Source organism: Micromys minutus, assembly GCF_963924665.1.
Source record: "Micromys minutus genome assembly, chromosome: 14".
NCBI classification, from domain to species: Eukaryota; Metazoa; Chordata; class Mammalia; order Rodentia; family Muridae; genus Micromys; species Micromys minutus.
Window position 1 is genome coordinate 54461513 of NC_137983.1, and position 19490 is coordinate 54481002.

Sequence of the window (19490 nt, forward strand, 5' to 3'; positions counted from 1 at the left end):
TAAGCCCACAAATAGAGAGAGCTAAGTCCACAAATGTCTGTAATTACAACAAACACTAGTGTTCCAAATACTACAGCTAAAAGACAGAGACTTTGAACTGGGTGAAAATATTAGCTGTGTTCTGCTTTAGAGAAAAAAAATGCTACAAATATAGAGAACAAGGGGATTTGGAGGTAAAAGGATAAAGAAAGTTATACAGGTAAACAACAGCAGCCGAAAGCTGAGTGTGTATCAACCCACAGAGATGCAGCTTGGGCAATGCCAGGGGCCAAATGGAGCATTTCCTTATGAGGAATGGACAAAGCAATCAGGGAGAGATGACAATTCTATGCTTCCACGATAAATCAATCCACCATTAAGTATCTAAAGCAAACAGCTCCAGGGAGGAAACCTGGGCTCACACTGACAAGGGATGATTCTTGCCTGTTGGAATGAGCTAACGAAAAATTCAAGTAATTATTGATCTGACCAGTGATTCATTCAGAAAGCAGTTGCCAGAAACAGTAGATATTTATCCTCTAAACTAAACACAGGACAATGATTTAAACCTAAAGGAAGTGAGTGACTTGGTGTGGGGGTGGGAGAAGTCCGTCGGAACATCTCACCGCACACGGGAACAGCTAAGAGAGCTTAGGTGCTCACACTGGAAAATAAATGGCTGTGAGGCTGATCTTCTTAATGTTACAAGCCTTTCGGTCTGCAGGTCTACCATCGGTTAATTATTCAACACCACAGTGGGCACCCTAAATATATAATCCAAGTGAAAAATCTTTACATTGGGATCATTATTAATGGGATGTGAGATTCTCCCTGAATACGTGTGCTAAAATAAACAAAGATATAATGATAAAAATCTGATTGAACATGGCAGTAAAGTCATCAGAGGAGACACTGTATAAGTCACGAGAGTTGAAGAGGGCGCTCTGACCAGGGCTTCCTCGGCTGTGGAAACAGTCCCTGTAGTTCTTTGTTCTGACGGGTTGTTCTCTCAACAGTATGGACGTGCTCTCTTCCAGGAGCACCTTTCAAGTAGTGCGCAGGCATCTCAAAGCATACCTCAGGCAGCCTGCCACAGGAGAGCCTTTGGCAAGAGAGGCTGGCACAGTGTGTGGCATGCTGTTTGACCTCACACTGAAGTGCTCCTTAAGTGATCCCTGCCCTCTGACCTGCTTCACTTGAGCAGAGGTTACAGAGGACCCTGGGGCTGTCAGGAGTTCCTTGCTCTGGTTTGTCTAGCGCAGCCCTTAGAAACCAGGGGTTTTTGCACTGACTTTGCAGGCTGTTTCCTTGTCTCGTGAGCATCCTTGTGCGGTGTGTGATCTGTTCTCTCTGGTACTGTTAGCGTCCTTTATTCCAGACATGCAATGTTCTTATCTGTGCATTTTCCTGTCAAGCTCATCACCTGCAAGCCATCTCCTCCCCATTGTGGCAGACAGGTGGAAATTCCCCAACCAACCTAATATCCAAATGAGTGTTTCGCACTCAGGCAGAAGATGCATGTGAATTCCCCAACCAGCCTAACACCCAGGGAATGGTACACAGAGGACTGGGCAGGGCACAGCTGCCACGGGCAGAACACATCACAGAACAAATGAGATGGAGAAGAGGAAACGGATTCAGTCAAACCATCAGGTCAGCTGCAGCATCTGAAATATTAATAGCTCATCTCAGACTCAGCTGTTTGCCACAGATAAATTCCTATTAGCCTCTGTCTCTTGTGCTAAAAAGGTGTATTTGACCTTAGAGGCATTCTCATACGCGCAGTCTCTAAGAACCTTACATGGTACTGTGCATCCATGTGTGCATGCGTGGTGAGCATATGTGTTCATGTATGTGTATGCATTTGTGTGCACTGTAGGGGAGATGGGTCTGCGGCAGAAACCACACACAACATAGAACACGGAGAGCAACCTCAAAACTGGAAAAGCACCATGGGAAATTTCTGAAAAGTGAGGCCATTCATTGGTGTGCAGATTTTAGGGGTACAGAGAGGTGGTGTGCGCTCACTGGCATGGCCATCGTAGTTCAAGGTGACCAGCAGGACAGCTGTGGCACAGACGGTCAAAAATACAAAACATAAGGGGCCAGAAACAGTCTGTGGGCTCTGGCTTTCCCCTGAATAGCCACGCATTCCCTTACACAGAAAGTGAGAGGACGCTCTAGCAGACATAACTCCCCCGCACTGAGAACAGACAGGAAGTCAAGGGAAGCCCCGACCTTCCCTACAGATCAGGGGAGATGCCGTAGCTGGTGGCAGGGTGCAGGTCGTACCCGACTCCATCTTGCACAGTGGGGCTCATGGGATTCCCAAGACAAGCAGAAGCAGAGTATGAGCCTGGTCAGGGGTTCACACCAGTGGCCTCACCAGAGCCTGCCATCCAAACACCTTGGTGGGCTGAGGTTGGAAGAGTCTGTGATGGAGGCTGTCCTGGGGAGCTTAGCCAGCCCCTGTCTCATGGGGAAGCTCCTGCTTAGCATCTGTGAGGCTAGGGGTTCGATCCCCTCACATCACAAAAAAAAAGGAGAAGAATCGGGGGAGATGTCAAGCACCAACTCCCTGTATCTGTACATAGCCTGAGAAGTCAGAAGTACACAGCTGCAAGGGTCCCATTGGTCGGGTGGGCTGCAGGGCAAGGGGGAGGGGCAGGCGTGGGAGCAGCAATGAGAGGGGGAAGACCAAAAAAAGGTCTTAGAATGTGGAGATGTCTCCTAAGCAGTTCTTTCTATCCAGGGAAGGTACATCTTGGTTTAGTTCCTTTTGACTGAGGGGCTGACACTTTTATAAAACAGTAACAGATTCAGAGTTAAAAAATGAAAAAGGACAAAGACATAGAAAACACAAACTCCAAATCTCATCTGATCCAACAGGCTTGAATTTAGGTACCAAAAGCCGTACAATAGTGGTACATGCCTGAATTCCAGCATGTGAGAAATAGAGGACGGAGAATCAGGAGCTCAAGGACAGCCTAAGCAACTTCATTCTCTGGCTCAAAGGTCCAATAAAATAAATTCCAATAAGGGTTTCCAATGTTCCAATCTCTTTGCAGGTCTGTAGTACAGAGTTCACACGCCCAACAGTCCTTAGAAGATGCCCAAAGGCATTAATTGTCTGGAATTATGTTGAGATTACTCATCAGTCTCATCTCAACATGATTAGCTGTGACTTCAGCTACCTCAATGGCAAGTTCACAACTAACATGACTTTAGCATGAATGTTATTCCTGATGATCGAGCTAGAGAGAGAATCTGAGTAGAGACTGCTTCAACGAGTGTGAGTGAGTGTGTGTGTGTGTGTGTGTGTGTGTGTGTGTGTGTGTGTATGTACGTGTGTGACGTTTGGTGGATGGGGGAGGTGGATAGGAAGAACCTGGCCCTCAACGTCAGCAGCACTGGCCAGGCATCACATGAACACAACTGTCTGGTTCTATTCCGTCAAATCCAGTCTGACGCAGGAGCCACGTGTCAACCACAGCACAAGGAGAACCCTGCCCCTCACCCCACAATGCATGTTCTCACAAGAGAGAGCCCACTGTGATGCAGTTTGGAGATTAAGGGGAGACACGAAGGTGAAAGCATATTTGAGGGGGATTCTAGAAAGTTCTGTTCTGCAGAAAGCAGGAGAAAGATGCTGGCACACAGAGAGGAATCCCTGGAAAGCTCCCAATGCTGGAAGGAGGGCAGCTCTTGCCCGCCGAGTGACAGGGAATGAAGCCCACTCCTGGTTTGTCTGTAGCTGAGACAGGCTGGTATCTCAGCTATGAAACCAATCTCAGAAAAACATCTGTGTTCTCCCTGCCACAGGACAGACTCAGTGCCTATCCTGGCTGTCCGCAAAGAACATTCTAGTTCACTGCGAGCTCAGGTGGTAAGGAAAGAAGGACCTCCCAAGTTGGAGGATGCCAGGACAGGGAGGGTAGTGACCATAGTGACCCTAGCAGCACAGAGTGGGGCTGCCAGAACCGAAATGGTGTTGACCTCAGGTATACAAAGTAGGGCTGACAAAGCAGGGGCTGTGGTTGGCCCAATAGTGAAAGGGAGGAACAGATGCTTAGAGAGAGAAACCTGAGGATCATGAGGGAATTAAGGAACAAAGACCAATTCAGTCTTTCCACGGGCTTGGTGGTATAAAACCCTCAGAAGGCTAAGGCAGGAGGATTGCCAGGTCAAGATTATCATAGGATATGCGTTCCATGGCAGCCTAGACAATTATCCAGATAAAATGCAAAGAAAGGATCAGGGGTGTAGACCAATGGTTCAGAAGGAGCAGCTAGAACTAAAAATAAAACAAGTTAGAGAAAGAGAAAAAGGAAAGAAAAAAAGACAACGAGAAGAAACAAAAGGAAAGAGAGAGAGAGAGAAAGAAGGAAAGAAAGAAAAAAAGGAAAGAAGAAAGAAAGAAACGAAACAAACTAGAAACACATCACAAAAGCACCTTGACAGTTGATAATAGAAACCAAATCAGTCAGGCTTAACCACTTCTGTCAATGGCAACTTTCCAACAGTCCTGATGCACGTGCTTAATTTTAAATATATTTGTGGTGGCAGGCAGTTTATTGAAGCCTTGAGACGCTGGGTTGCAGCTTCATGGGTTAATCAGGACCTGACAACTCCTGTTATTGCTGGGAAATCTCAGTCTCCACATTTACATGAAAATGACTTAATCAGATTCTCAGTAGATTAGGACTAAATGGGTGTTATCAGGGAATATGACAGATTCAGGCATAATCAGAAATCTCCACAGGCACTTGGACTGAATTGTCTTGGGCTCTGTATGGGACAGAACATGGGAGGGAACAGAAGGAGGCTGTGGGGAGAAGGGCTAGCTAGCTACATTGTTACTGCATTAGAAACCTAACATACAGGCAAAGGTTAGAACCAATTTTATCTCATTCTTCATCTAATGATATTGTTTGCATCTTTGTAGAAATCTAACACACAGGGTTTATTGCCCAGAGAGACAGCCCGTAGATTGGGGGCAGTACTCAGAACAGTCTCTGGTGTCTAGGCAGACTGAGATTTATAAGCAGCTGACCTACAGATATTGCCAGTTCTGGAAAGATCTTCCACTCAGCCAGGACAACAACAAAAAGGCACAAAGAATGTGAAAACGAAATCAGAGAAGGAGGACAACTGTTCTTACAGTACAGACAAGACTTTATTGTGGAATTCGGGAGGAAGCAGGCAGAGGAGAGAGTCCAAGCTGAATGTGTCCAGGAGACTAAACCAGACCATGAGAGAAGGAGAGGGAGGGAAGGAAAGCAGGACAGGAGCTACTAACTGACCAAGAGGAGCAGCTAGGGCCAAGAGGCCAAGACATCAGAGTTCCCAAAATGGCTAGATTGTGGGGGATCAGGCTAGGGAAAGGGAACTAAAAACCAGCTGCTGGGACTGAGAGGAGCAGGGGGTAGGGTAAAGAATGCAGAGAAGGAGCCAGGGGTACAAAGGGATGCTGGGAGAGCTGGCCAGCATCTGCTTTGGTTTGTTAATAAGCACCTGCTGTATGTATACACTTGGTCCAGGGAGTGGCTCTATTAGAAGGTGTGGCCCTGTTGGAGTAGGTGTGGCACTGTGGGTGTGGGCTTTAAGACCCTCATCCTAACTGCCTTGAAGTGAGTATTCTGCTAGCAGCCTTCAGATGAAGATGTAGAACTCTCAGCTCCTCCTGCCTGGATGCTGCCCTGCTCCCGCCTTGATGATAATGGACTGAACTTCTGAACCTGTAAGCCAGCCCCAATTATATATTATCCTTATAAGTGTTGCTTTTGGTCTCTGTTCACAGCAGTAAAACCCTCACTAAGGCATCACTTCAACTAGCCATTTGTCTCAGGTTTCTGAGACCCAACGCAGCATTGGAACCCACTGTCTCTGTGCAGAGTACTAGCTTACACTTTACCCTGAATTGGGGAACTTTGCTAAATATGACTAAGAACCTTCCCAAGAAGAGTTTGAACTCAGCCATTCCCACATCCAGAAGCTTCCAGGGACCCATCACTTGCAGCATTGGTCCACAGTGGGGACACAATGGGAACACAGTGAGGACACAGTGGGGACACAGTGACACATGTGTTTGGTGGCACTCACGTGTATCTGGTCATTTCCAAAGCGCTTCTGAATTTCATACAGCAGACTGCTGTCGTTAAGCTCACTGAGTGTGGCTAGGTCATCGCTGGGAGCCGGAGGCGTGAGCTGAACCTGTGGGATGGGACAAAGGCCAGCCTCATCAACTTTAGTCACTTTCTGATCAGCTTTTCACAGGTGCATGTTCCAACTTCAGGGGCTTCTCAAAGTTCTGAGACTGAGACCTCCTGGGTTTGAAACCAACATTAAAAGGGGGGATGGTTTGAGGAAGAGAGAATTGTTCAGATCAGGGTCTGTGTTCCATATCTATAAGTCACATACATACACACACACACACACACACACACACTCACACTCACTCACTCACACACACACCACCTTGTGCCCAAGGTCCTTATGCCTTGAAGACCACCATCATGTTGACCTTGAGTGACATTTAAGCATTTGTTAGGTCCCAAAGCTAAGCCTGTAAGACTGTTTTGGGAATTGAAAGGCAAGGGGTTCAGGCTCTGCCTTCACCGGGGATAGAGTCAGGTCTTCAGGGTAGACCCCAGATTTGGGGCTTGTGATTTTTATTCTGTTTTATATTGGTTTTAAGATTAAGGTGTCTGTGCGATTAGGTAGCTGGCAAGGGGGAACAAAATCACACTCATCCCTTTAAAACCAAATGGTATTTCAATAACCACTTCAAATAAATTATTTCAAGATAAGTATTTCAAATAAACCCAGATGGCTGTGGTCTTTTAATTAGATGGAAACCAGTGCTCTCCGAATGAGACATGCGCAATGCTTAACCTCACAGATACAGAGCGCGCGCCAGCAGCAGACTCTGGAGGCCGCAGAGCAGCTTTGGCTCTCTCCTGTTAAGCCGAGGAAACAACAGAAGAATCTGTTCAGGGTTCTGCGAGCTCAGGACACACAGGAACCATAAACAAGTTTGCTTGTGATCTCTTTTTGGATGTAGCCCGTGTTCTCTCTCCTTCAATTCATATCTACATTGCACAGGCATTATTTATTCTGTGTTCTTTTGCTGAATAATTTAAATACAATTAATTATCACTGTTTATCCGGTGGAGGGATATTTGTAGAGTGAACTCAGAACATATCATAAACCAAGAAACTTAGACCAATTTCCCCAGAGCTAGTGACTACTTCACAAGTTGAAAGTTTCCTGCTCTGTCTCTCTGGCTGCGTGCTGCCCATGTACACTAGCAGCAGAGGCAGAGGCTCTGTCTTCCACATCTCAAACTCAGGAAAGTCATATAACCCACGGGGAAGAAAGCATAGCTAGGAGTCCCTGGGCATTGGACACCAATTCATTTCTCTACACGAGAACACAGTACACCAACAGAAGCCTGCTTACTCACTGAAAAACAACATCATACGATATTCCTGATCTCAAAATTTCCAACTGCCAGCCACCTGACCCTAAGACTCACGCACTGCACTCACGTGAAGAACGTAGCCCAGTGTCAGCTCTGCAGCTGAGCATGTGACACAGGCATGCTCAGCTACACAGCTCACAGGGGTCCAATGGCAATGACCACTCTGCCAACGTCCCTGAGGGATACGCTGGAGGGAGGAGAAGTGGGCAAGTGTGGACATTACTGGGCAGCCCCTTGCTAAATGACACTGTCAGGGATAATGGTTAGAGGAGTTGAAGGCTAACAAGGATTTATTTGAGAAGAGTAGAAACAGGGACCATAGACTGAGGTGGTATCTTCTAGAGTTGGGCAGAGATGAACTCAATTCTAACACTTGTCAGGGCTGATGATTAAGGGACGGAGAGGAGGCATCAGAGGAAAGGGCTCTAAGGGGAAACACGGGAAGTAGAAGGAACCTATGTACTGGATGCAGCAGATTCTTGCCAAAGGCAGGCAGAGTGCCCAGACCCCACAGGGCAGACGCAGAGGGGATGCTGATCTGATTTGCTATTCAGCAGGATTTCAGGCTGACAACTGGAAGAGCTGTTTTTTTCTGTAGCCCCATGATTGGTGATTCTTTATTTTGTTCAAACACTGGTGAAGGATGACTTAAAAGTATTTGCCCTCGGAGGGCAGAGAAACAGAGTCACGGCTGGCAAGGAAGCTGTGGCAGCGGTGAGAGCAGCTTGGTCTTCGGTGTCGAGGTGTCAACCAGGAGAGGGGAATGTCAGAGCTCAGCTGTCTTCCTTCGCTCTCAACAACTTTTATTCAGTTGGATGAAACCACCCACTTACGGGGGGGGGGTCCTCTCTCTTCAACTAAAATTGTCTGGGAAAACCCTCACGGGCACAGCCAGACGTTTCCAGTTCCATCGAGCTGACATTGAAGACTGACATCAGAGATGGTTAGTTAAAGAAGTTGGGCTGGTTAACACTGTGGAACAGTCAGAGAGAGAGGGCGGGGTGTGAGAAGCAGCTCCAGGAACACATTCAGAAGTTCACAGGCTCCGTGACAGGCCTCATGTCAGTAGTTTGATGCAAAGACAGAAAGAGGAAATAAAAGGAGACTTTGTCTTTCATCTTGGCATGTCCTCGGTCTGCTGGAGGGACAAGCAAAAGGCGCAGAAGAAAAGGACCTTGGAAGAAGTTTGCTCTGTGGTGATCTAGGCTGCTATGGTTTGGGGGGGGTGTGTTCAAATGAAAGTGGGAGTCATTTGGAAGGACAAGTCTCTTAGGATGGAGGAGAAGAGCCAGGATGATGTGTGGGGAACCCTTGAAGACCGCTGTGGCTGCAGGCATGCAGGTGTGAAACCTTGAAGAGTTGGGGATGGCTACATAGTTCCAAAGGTTATTGAAGGCTGCCCAGTGGCTGGAACACAAAATTGATTTCACTTTATGAAAGTGTTCTTTCAGCAGTTGGTAAAAGTAACAGGCAGAGGTGCCAAGGCTGGTTAGTAATTACCCAATGCAGGAGGTTCACAAAGGGAGTCAGGAGAGGAGGGAGAGCTGAACATATTCACCATGCTGCCTAGTTCTTCAACTTGACATGAGCTAGAGTCATCAGAGAGGAGGGCACCACAATTAAGAAAATCCCTCAATAAGAACAGGCTGTAAGGCATTTTCTTAATTAGTGATTGATGGGGGAGACCAGCCTATTGCAAGTGAGGCCATCCCTGGACTAGTAGTCCTGGGTTTTATAAAAAAGCAGACTGAGTAAGCCAGAGAGAGCAAGCCAGTAAGCAGCATCCCTCCGTGGCCTCTGCATCAGCTCCTGCCTCCAAATTCCTGCCCTATGTGAGTTCTTGTCCCAATTTCCTTCAATGTAGAAATGTAGTCACAGTTAGTCTTATCAATAGAAACCCCCACTAGACCTCTACTGAAGACAGGAGAGTATTGCTGCACTCCATAACTGGTTGCTACTGTGTACTTTATGTCTTAACAAGGATGAAGTTAGAGGAGTTGAAGGTTTTCTTGTATCAAGTGAACTGTTTTATTTCTAGGGTCACAGACTAGAGCATCCTTAGGTATAACAAAAGTCTATAAAAATTAAAGATGGAAAAGTATACATTTTCTAGAGATCCTGGCAGAATTCTTTACATGGAGAGATAGAAAATGAAATTTATATTTGCAGGCACCTATGTAGGTTAACGAGGGTGTGGGATTCCCTGGAGCTAAAGTTACAGATATGGTACTGAGAATAGAACCCAGGAGCTCTTCTGCCTTATCATCATCAGGTTCTTATTTTAAAGTTTTTGTGAGCATCCCATCATTTCCCACAACTAAAATCTCATGCATGGTATAGATCTTCACATGTAGATGATTGATCTGCTATATTATATAATACATAAGATTGCAAGAATATAGAACATTCAAAAATAAAGCCTAAACCATCTGCAAGTTAGTATGTGTTTAAACTCCCAAATCAAGATAGATAGATAGATAGATAGATAGATAGAGAGAGAGAGAGAGAGAGAGAGAGAGAGAGAGAGAGAGAGAGAGAGAGAGAGAGAGTGTGTGTTGTGGGTTGATGTCTATATGCAGGTGAGGGCAGGCACAAGATAAGCCAAGGCCTGTGATTGGCAGTGAAATATGCAGGTGGGGAAAAAGTTTTAGAGGTGGGAGACATAGGAGAGGAGAGAAAGAAGAGAAAATGGAGGAGGAGAAGGACAGCCCAGCCCCATGTGGTGTGGCTTTAAATAGCCACAGGTAGCTATGAATGTCTTATAAGGGATGGATTATTACAGGACAATTTGTCTTATGTAGGTGGGCAGTTTGTAATCAGTATCAGTTGGATCTGAGTTTATTGTGTGGACGTTTTGTGGGGTGAGAACTTACTGATAAATTACAAGCCTCAAGAGTTTTGATTTTACTGGGTTACAGGGGTTTGTGAAAGTTAACCCCGAGGTGTGTGGTCATTACATGAGGCTAGTGTGGTAGCGACCCCCCATGGGGCTAGTCATAGAGGCAGCAAGACTGCTGGGGACAGAGAGTATCTGGAGGTAGCATGGTGATTATTTATTTTATTTAATATTTACTGCTACAGGGAGAGACTTAAGAGGCATGCCTCCCACCAATGCAATGAAATTCCAGTTTTAACCAGGGACAAAGCTAGCATGTTCTAATCAGTTTCTACGGCAGGTTGAGAAAGCATTGCTAATGTTAACAGAAAGTCTATAGGAGCAACTGACAGCATCCAGTGGAAACCCCCATTTTCTTATGTGCCCCCATATTTGTACTGGGTTGGAGAGAATGTTCTAGAATGTCTCTGAATGATTCAAACAATGTGCTCTTTGGCTGGATTAGAGTTAAACAGTGACTCACATGGCATCAGAGACCATCAGGGACAGGCAGCTTCTTGTAGTTATCAAGTGGTTACCAAGACTTCAAAGTCAACAAAAGAGAGCTCTGATGCTCCATTCTATGCAGCTTTTGAGGGCATGGGTCCCTTACAGAGATTCCACACATGGCAGCTTTTCTCTGTCTTTTTCAGAAAGATGGATGGGACTGGACATAGCCACTAACTATCCATTTGATAAGATACCATTTGATAAAGTTACATTTTACAAAAATCCAGAAGAAGAGGTGCTAAGTGGTTTTGTTTTGATTTTCATTTCTTTTTTACATTACATACTTGTTTCTAAAATGTTACTTTGTACTTTGTTGCTTAGAAAAATCTTTTCCAAGGCTCTCCTGTGGAAGGTGAATGCATGACCCAGCCACCTATAGTGTGGCCTCTTATATGAAGAACTATACCAACCAAAGAGTACATATGGAGGGACCTATGGCTCCAGCTACATATGTAGCAGAGGATGGCCTTATTGGGCAACAAGGAGAGGAGAGGCCCTTGTCCCTGTGAAGGCTCAATACCCCAGTATAGGGGAATGCCAGGGACGGGAGGTGGGAGGGAGTTGATGGATGGGTGGGGGAGCACTCTCATAGAGGCAGGGGGTGGATGGGATAGGGGAATTCCAGAGGGGAAACTGGGAAATGGGATAATGTTTGAAATGTAAGTAAAGAAAATATCCAATAAATAATAATAATAATAATAATAATAATAATAATAATAATAATAATAATAAGATGATGATGATGAGAAGGAGGAGGAGAAACCATCCATCTAGTGGCTCCTTGACTGAAATGTCTGTGACCTGGATTTCGGGTGGCCCTTAGTAGATTTAGTAAATTTTACAGGTCAGTAATCCAAAATCCCCACCATGTCCTCCAAAATGATCACTGTGTTTTTACATCAAGGATACATAAGAGATGGCAGTCAGAACACAGAGACCACCCACAAGGAAGGTCCTGCCTCTGTGCTGGGATACTGTAAAAGCCTTATTAGTTTTTGAGAACATGTTTGTCTTCTAGAAACCCCATGTTAAATGATCACTTACAACCTATTATTAATTTGTCTACATAGAGGCCCAAATCTCAGCATTTACATCAAAGAATGGTCCAGGTTTGTGCTTCTTTGATTAAACCACTGATGGTTGTGCGATGAATAGACTCAGATATATTTAATAGCTTGAAGCCAAATTAGTGGTAGCATAGAACAATTTACATATTTTCACTGCACGGGGCACGTGAGGATTGTAACTGCATTGAAGTGACTCTGTCAGTGAGCTTCAGTAGTGGGAAAGTCTAACCGATGCCAGTTTCCACAGACTTCTGTAAGCCAGTCAACAAAATACTTCAAAACAATGGCAATAAAATGACCCCTTCCAGACATTTCTTGGTTTCTTTGAATTATCTTAAGCAATTTAAATTACACGTTAATAGTGAGTTAATAAAGGGTATCCTGGTCAGTTTACCTGTCAATTCGGCACGACATAGAATTACCTGCAAAGGGAGTGTTAGTGAGGAACTACCCAGATCAGGTTGATAATGTAGGCATATCTACAAGGGAGAAAGTCATGGCCCACTGTGGGCGCTGACATTCCCTAGGCAGAGTGTATTCTGAGCTTAAGAATAAGGATGTTAGCTGAGAGCGAGCGAGTGAGCAAAGATGTATTTATTCTCTTTGTTCTTGACTAAGGCTGTGGTGTGCATAGCTGCCTTGACTTCCCTGAATTGATCGATTGTAACTGGGGACTGTGAGCTAAAATGAACATTGTCCCTTAAGTTTCCTTTGTCAGGACATTCTTTCTTCACTGTCAGAAAACTGGCACTAGAACAGAGAGTCTTTTGAAAAATGAATAAAATAAAGTATTCTGAATTAGGGACACTGAAACAGGAACCAGAATGAACTTGACTCTGCCTGCTATTCACAAAGCACCTAGCACAGGAAATCATTTACTTCTGTACAGGAAGAAGGAAACTTACTAATTTGTATTTCTCAAGCTTATAACCCTTCAAAACAGCAAAGCAACCTCCCCTAAATCAGGCATTAGGTCTTAAGTACTACATGCACACACACACATACACATACACATACACACACACACACACACACACACACACACAGAGAGAGAGAGAGAGAGAGAGAGAGAGAGGAGACATCATAACTTCTTTAAAAATGAAACGCCTCTGAGCACATCTTTGACCTTGGATAGCTGAAGAGACAGAAAGGCAGAAAGAAGGTACAACAATATTTTCAAAGACACCTGAAAATATATAATAATAAGATATGGGTTAATTATTAATTGTAAAATTTAAACTTCTCTAAAATTAAACAGCAACTGTATTTATTAGTGACAGTAGGATGGCCACATTGGCAGAAACTTTGAACAGAACCCTGCCCTGTGCATTTATAATTTATCCTTGAGTGTGAGATGGCAGACAGCAGCTTTGAACGCTGTAGGTCTGCACAGTGACCTTGCACGGTTACCTGCTCTGGCTTGCTGCAGCTGCTCACCATGCTGGTCTCAGGAGGGCCGTCCTGGGATTCCTGCTTGCAGAGACCTTTTGTTGTGTCTTTGAACATAATGTCTTTTTCCAGTAAACTGTCTTGCTTGGCAATTGGTAGCACCAGGGGACTTCTACAAGAGACAATCAATACCATAATTAGTTTTCTTAAAACACTGCTGTATCAATCAAAAGCTCCACAAGACTGGGCCACAGAAGTTATGTTTACTCAGAGAAAAACATGTCCTATAAGCTGCAGAAATGGAACATTTTCATGTCAGTCCACCTGTCATTCAGTTTTACTTCTGAAAAGAAATGCATTTATTTCAACTCCAAAAGAAAATGTTTACCAGGATACATTTAACTGTAATAGAAAGATCAATAGGTAATTTGAATATGTTTGAAGTGCACAGTTGTACTAGGCACTGAATTTAAATGTGAAAACGGATTTGTAAACAAATGAAAAAAATTAGAATCATGATTAAAATACAGTGGGTATAAGATTTAATGTTCAGAGCCATAGGCAATAATTTGAGTTTGTATTGTATAAGAGTAAAAAAAAAAATTAAGTTGAAGGACTGCCACATTAGAAACAGAAAAATGCTGGTAACTTCCAAACAATTCAAACAAGGCAAAGAGAGATAAACAAAAGCTACTGCAAGCCCTGAATTTGTAATATTCACCACAAAATAATTACTGGGTTTGTGACATGACACTTTACAACAACGTTTAAGAACAATCTCCTTTAATGTGAGCGTTCAAGCAGAAATGCACACCCATTTTATCAAGTGAATGTATGCAAACACTTGTGTCTTCTGATGCGTAGGAGTGGATAGCTCTGGTTAGAGCTGGCTGAACTTGTTCTGTCGAATTTTAAGTGTATCTGTCTCATATGAAGTAAAACTGTTTTGTTGTAGACATACAGTACAGTGTTCTCTTTCTCTCTCTCTCTCTCTCTCTCTCTCTCTCTCTCTCTCTCTCTCTCTCTCTCTGGGTGTGTGTGTGTGTGTGTGTGTGTGTGTGTGTGCTTACAGAGGAATATGAGCAAGCTAAGGTTGATATCCTCAATTGTTTCTCTACCTAACTTTGAGACTGTGTCTCTCACTGTCTCAATGTTTCTATTACTGTGATAAAACACTGTGACCAGAAGCAATGTGGGGAAGAAAGGGTTTATTTCACCCATGGTTTCACACAACTGTTCACCATCAAAGCCAGTTTAGGACTGGAACTCAAGCAGGGCAGGAACCTGGAGTCAGGAGCTGATGCAGAGGCCATGGAGGGGTGCTGCTTAATGACTTGCTCCTCAAGTCTTGCCCAGCATGCTTTCTTATAGAACCCAGGACCACTAGCCCAGGGATGGCACCACTTGTAATGGGATGGACCCTGCCCAATCAATCACTGTTGGGAGAATGCCCTATTCTCACCAAACCCAAGACTTGCTTTATTGAGTTGACTACCTGACATTGTTTAAGGAGTGTGTGGTGGTGACAGCAACGTTACCGCAATAGTGTTGTTCATTTACAGCCGATGTTGACCCATGATTCCCAGTTCTCAGCGAGCACTGTTGTGCCCTCTGCTCCTTTCAGATTTGCCTTCAGAGTTTCTGCCTGAGCCAGGTTGTAAGTATGAGTGTTTGTTGGTCTGCCTTACTCTATCTCATGTGAGGCGTCTCGGGCTTATCCTATTTTGCTGGGGAAGATTATCTTCATAGTTTGATAGTCTCCCAATGTAGACTTGGCCCGGAGTTCTGATCTCCCTGAGAATTGGCCCTGAGAATTTTACTCTATTGTATTACTCATTATGAAGAACACTGTTGTGAGCACAGAGAATAAGTGGGTCTTTGAGGACCCCTACCTCATTTCTTTCCAGTTAAGGCCCAGAAGTTCCAGGATTCCAGGGTCACAAGGCAGGTAAATTTTAATTTTCTGAGCAACCTCTATGGTTTCCCAGCCAGAGCACAGGTCCCCTCCTTCCACTCCCTCCTCAGCACTGCCTCAGGTCTCCATAGCAGCGTCCTTACAGGGGTGGTAGGGTCTTTGTCTCTCTGGGGTTCTGACCTCTGTTTATTTGAGGTTAGAGATACCAGGCACTTTCCTGAAGACTTTTGGCCTATGGTGCATCTTCTCTGGGACTTACTGAATGAAGCCTTAAAACTGCTTTGTTTTTTTTAATTTTATGTTTTGTTTGTTTGTTTTGCTTTCTTGTTATTTGCTATTGAGTTCTTTGAACTCGTTTATTTTTTATATTTATCATTTATGAGGTTTGCAACTTTGTTTTGTTTTATATATTTAAAAGTACACTGGTTGGTTGATTGGTGGACTGACTGATTGTGTGTGGGGTGTGGCCATGCACAACATGACACGTATGTGTTTGTCCGTGTACATATGCAATATTTGTGTCATGAGGCTTGGTGGCAGATGCCTTTGCCTGCCAGGTCGTGTTAATGGCCTTAGTGACATATTTTTCTGTGCAGATGTTTTCAGGGGTGGCGGAGTCCCTCTTGGGGACATTTGCTTTTGTTCTTTGTGCTTCTGGTATCATATATGAAAAAAAGATCCAAAATAACAGTCTAAGTCCGTGTTAAGGAAGCTCTCCTTGTTCTCTCCGTGGGCTCCTGTGCTTAGAAAGCACACATTTCACCTTCGTTAGCCTCCATTTTACGTCTCTATAGGTGTAATGTAAAGAACACGTTCATATGGTCATCCTCCCGCGTGCAGGTGTCCAGCTATCACAGAGCCACTTACATGGAAGGCCATGCCTCCCTCTGTGAGTTGCTGGGAAGGCCCAGCTGCCCATACCTGCTTAATTCCCCTTCTGTGGCCCTCTTCTCTCCTACTTCTCTAACTATTCCAATCCAGTTCCATCCTGATTAAGACGGGTCTGTAGAGGAGTTTGAACTCAGGAACGAGATACTTCCAGCTTTATGCTCAGAATTGATTTGGGTATTTTTGTTCTTTTACAGTTCCTGGTGGTGTCTCTTTAGTAAAGTGTTGGGTGATACTCTCCACTTTTAGATAATAGTCTATATTCTAGACACAAATATTTAGATGAACACTTGAAGATATTCTTCCTCCCTATATTTCTATCAGTTTATTTCCATAACAATATACTCAATTTACTTTTCATTTTCAGGTTTTCCTTTTTTATGTCTTATCTAAGAATTATTTCCTCAACCCAAGATCAGCAAGTCTTTATTCTGGAATTTCTAGCTCTGTGCTTCCTTGTGTTTACATGACTTTCCATAAATCACAGCTTGGTGTCTTCTCTTACAGTCTGGGTGTTTCAGCACCCATTTTGAGAACAACGCCAGTCTTTCCTCAACTAATTATCTGTATCTGCTGGTGAGAATCAGTTGGCCATTGGTGAGTCTATTTGAGGGTTCTCTCCTGTACTGCATCAATAGGCTGATGCATTGATTTGATGGATGCCCTGTCTCAGGAAGTACTAACTCACACAGAACAGCCAACTTTGTTTGCTTTTAAGATTTTTTTCTTTTGGCTATTCACTGCACTTAGCATATTTATGTGAAACTCAGAATCTACACCAATTTTCACAGAAATGCCTGTCAGGATTTTGATGAATGTGTTTAATTGACGAACGGATTTAAAGAGAATTTCAATGCTAGCCATGTAGAATTTTGTCATTCTGGAGAACTCTCGACTGGTCTGTTCTGGTCTTTGCTAGTTTCTCCCATCAGTATTCCATCGCTTTCATAAGTGAAACCTTCCACATGACTGGCTGCCTTTGTTTCAGCACAACCCAAGTCCAGAGCTGCTGTAAATGTATTTTTGAATTTGCTACAATCATTTACTGTTAGTCAATATACAGATATAAACGATTTGCGTATTTGCTGGGGAGTAGAGTATAATTGGAAGACTTTTATGATAATTACAGTCTCACAGTTTTGCTGCCTGTATTGATGTCATGTGTCCCTGGCCACACCTCTGCGCATCCTCCTCCCGGCATCACTAAGCACTTCCACCGGCTCTCAGGAAAGAGCCGAGTTCAGCAGAATCAAGCCCATTTCTCCCCACATTTCAGTCTTGAGTGAAGTCTCTATAGGAAGTTCTGTCTGTCCTGATGTCGCTTCTCTGCAAGGCTAATTAATGATGTTTTGTGCACTTCCTGGCTTATCTTCAACAAACAAGACTTACTTTGAGTACAAAAGGGACAATATTTGTAATAGAAATTTACCGGTGAGGATCAGAAGAAACAACTGTAGTAGGTTCTCTAGGAAATGAAAGCGACCTCATGCCAGGCCTTCAAGTAAGCGCTGCCCCACCTTGAAGAATTCCACATGGGAAGGCAATGACAAAGACCAGACTTTGCCCTCTGCTAGGTTCTAGTCAACACTTATTTTGATCAACAACAACAGCAACAACAACAACAACACAAAGCAATAGGAAAAAGGAAACAGTGCCTGCAGGAAATATGCTGAATGGGATTTTATTTCTAAAATGGAAATAGAAGAACAATACAATAAGACCAAAAACTATCTCCCAAGCCCCAGATTTCCCTCCTAAGAAAAATTCCTCAGGAATTGATTGATGGTTTTATTAAAACTTTATAATTCTATCCTGTAGAGCTTTCACCAGGTAGTATAATATCTGATGCTTAGTGGGCTGAGTGCCCTTTAGAATTTATTATTATGTGGATATATGAGCGGATGTATACATTAGATGAGATCTGTGGTTGTGAAATTCTTCTTAAAAGTAAGGCAATATTGATGTGTGAATTGTTGTAGAAACAGCAATCTACTAACTCATTAAAAAATACTATGCTGAAGGAAAAAAAAAAAAAACACATACACACAAGCCATCTTATACTGGGTTTTCCTGTTTTAACCAAAGTAGAATGTGAGTCTTCAACTAGAGTGGATTTAAACTGGAAGAATTTGTCTTAGTCTCTGGGCTCAGGGACCATGAGATTAACCAGCAGCACAAACTTTCCTGCTTATTAATGTTTAAAGATAGGCATTTCTGACAGGGTGTGTGGTAGATATATCATTGGTCTGGTTATGACATCGTGACTCACTACACAAAAGTACTCAAGAGTTGGAGCAGAAATGACGTGTTTCTTGTACTATGAACTCCCAGAGAGAATCACTCTACTCTTAATAATGCTGCTTAAATGTACTCTGCACAAGAATGGAAAGTCAGGGTTGGAGTGGACAGGGAGATGAGCAAGCCTTGTGCAGAGGAAGTACTGCAAAGCCTGCTGAATGAGGGTTGGGGACATGAGAGTGCATTTAGTCCATCAGGGTGCTGACACGCTGTCATTCAGAGCTGGGAGCTACCACCTGATGTGCAGGTGGATGAAAATGCAGCCTCTGGTTGTGGCCTGGGAGGAAGTCTCAGCTTCTGTGAATTTTGATTGTGCAGATAGATAGTGATCTGAAGTTCCCCAAGACACTGACTAGGGGTTTGTTCCCAGGTCATGTTGAGGAGAATGCAGCCTGCTCATGGCTAATGCTTTCAAGAGTTCCCACTTGCACTTTCACAAGGAAGAAAAGGTGCATCAGGGCACCTACAAACTTCTGTTTATAAGGAGCCAAGTCACAGAAGCCAAAACACCCTCGTGGAACTCTTTGTATGGTCCCTTCATGACCGATGAATGCACCCCACTCTGTCTCAGGTATGGCACAATGACATTAAAGGAATAACTGTGGTCAGCTCATGACTGCCTGACCAGAGCAGAGAAAGACAAGCATGTTCCATCCCCTGTTTGCTTTCCCACTGTTGCTTTGAAGGTTTGCAAACTTTTCCTTTGTTTTCCTAAAGCTCAAGGTCTCTACAAGCAGGTGTAAGGTGAGATCTCATAACAAAGTGTAGGTCAGCAAAGCTTCAATGGCATGCCTGGTGTGAAGAGGCTTGGCTCACTGGCACATTGGCTCAATGTTTGTGAGACCCTGGTTTGGGTCTTGATTAATAGTGTGATGGAGGAAGTAATGAGGAAAAGGAGGCAGAGGAGGAGGAGGGAAAGAGGGAAAAGGAGGAGAGAGCAGAGAAAAAATAAAAATGAACACATCATTCCAATCAGCGTGGATGGTGTAGAGGAACAGCACCCAGTTTACTGGAACTCCATGAGAGGTGGATGGGGAGAGAGAGGGAGATGGAGGGGGGCGTGGAGAGAGAGAGAGAGGGAAGGA

General features: G+C 44.0%; 1 protein-coding gene across 1 annotated transcript in view; it reads right to left on the reverse strand.

Annotated features, from left to right (window-relative positions):
- The window catches only part of MYO16 (myosin XVI), a gene marked incomplete at both ends in the record, with an annotated part of 347769 nt that overhangs the window by 219955 nt on the left and 108324 nt on the right, over positions 1–19490 (reverse strand). Inside the window, 2 exons of the mRNA XM_080928526.1 lie at positions 6082–6192; positions 13326–13476. Coding sequence (XP_080784652.1) covers positions 6082–6192; positions 13326–13476 — 262 coding nt within the window. The remainder of the gene's footprint in view (positions 1–6081; positions 6193–13325; positions 13477–19490) is intronic.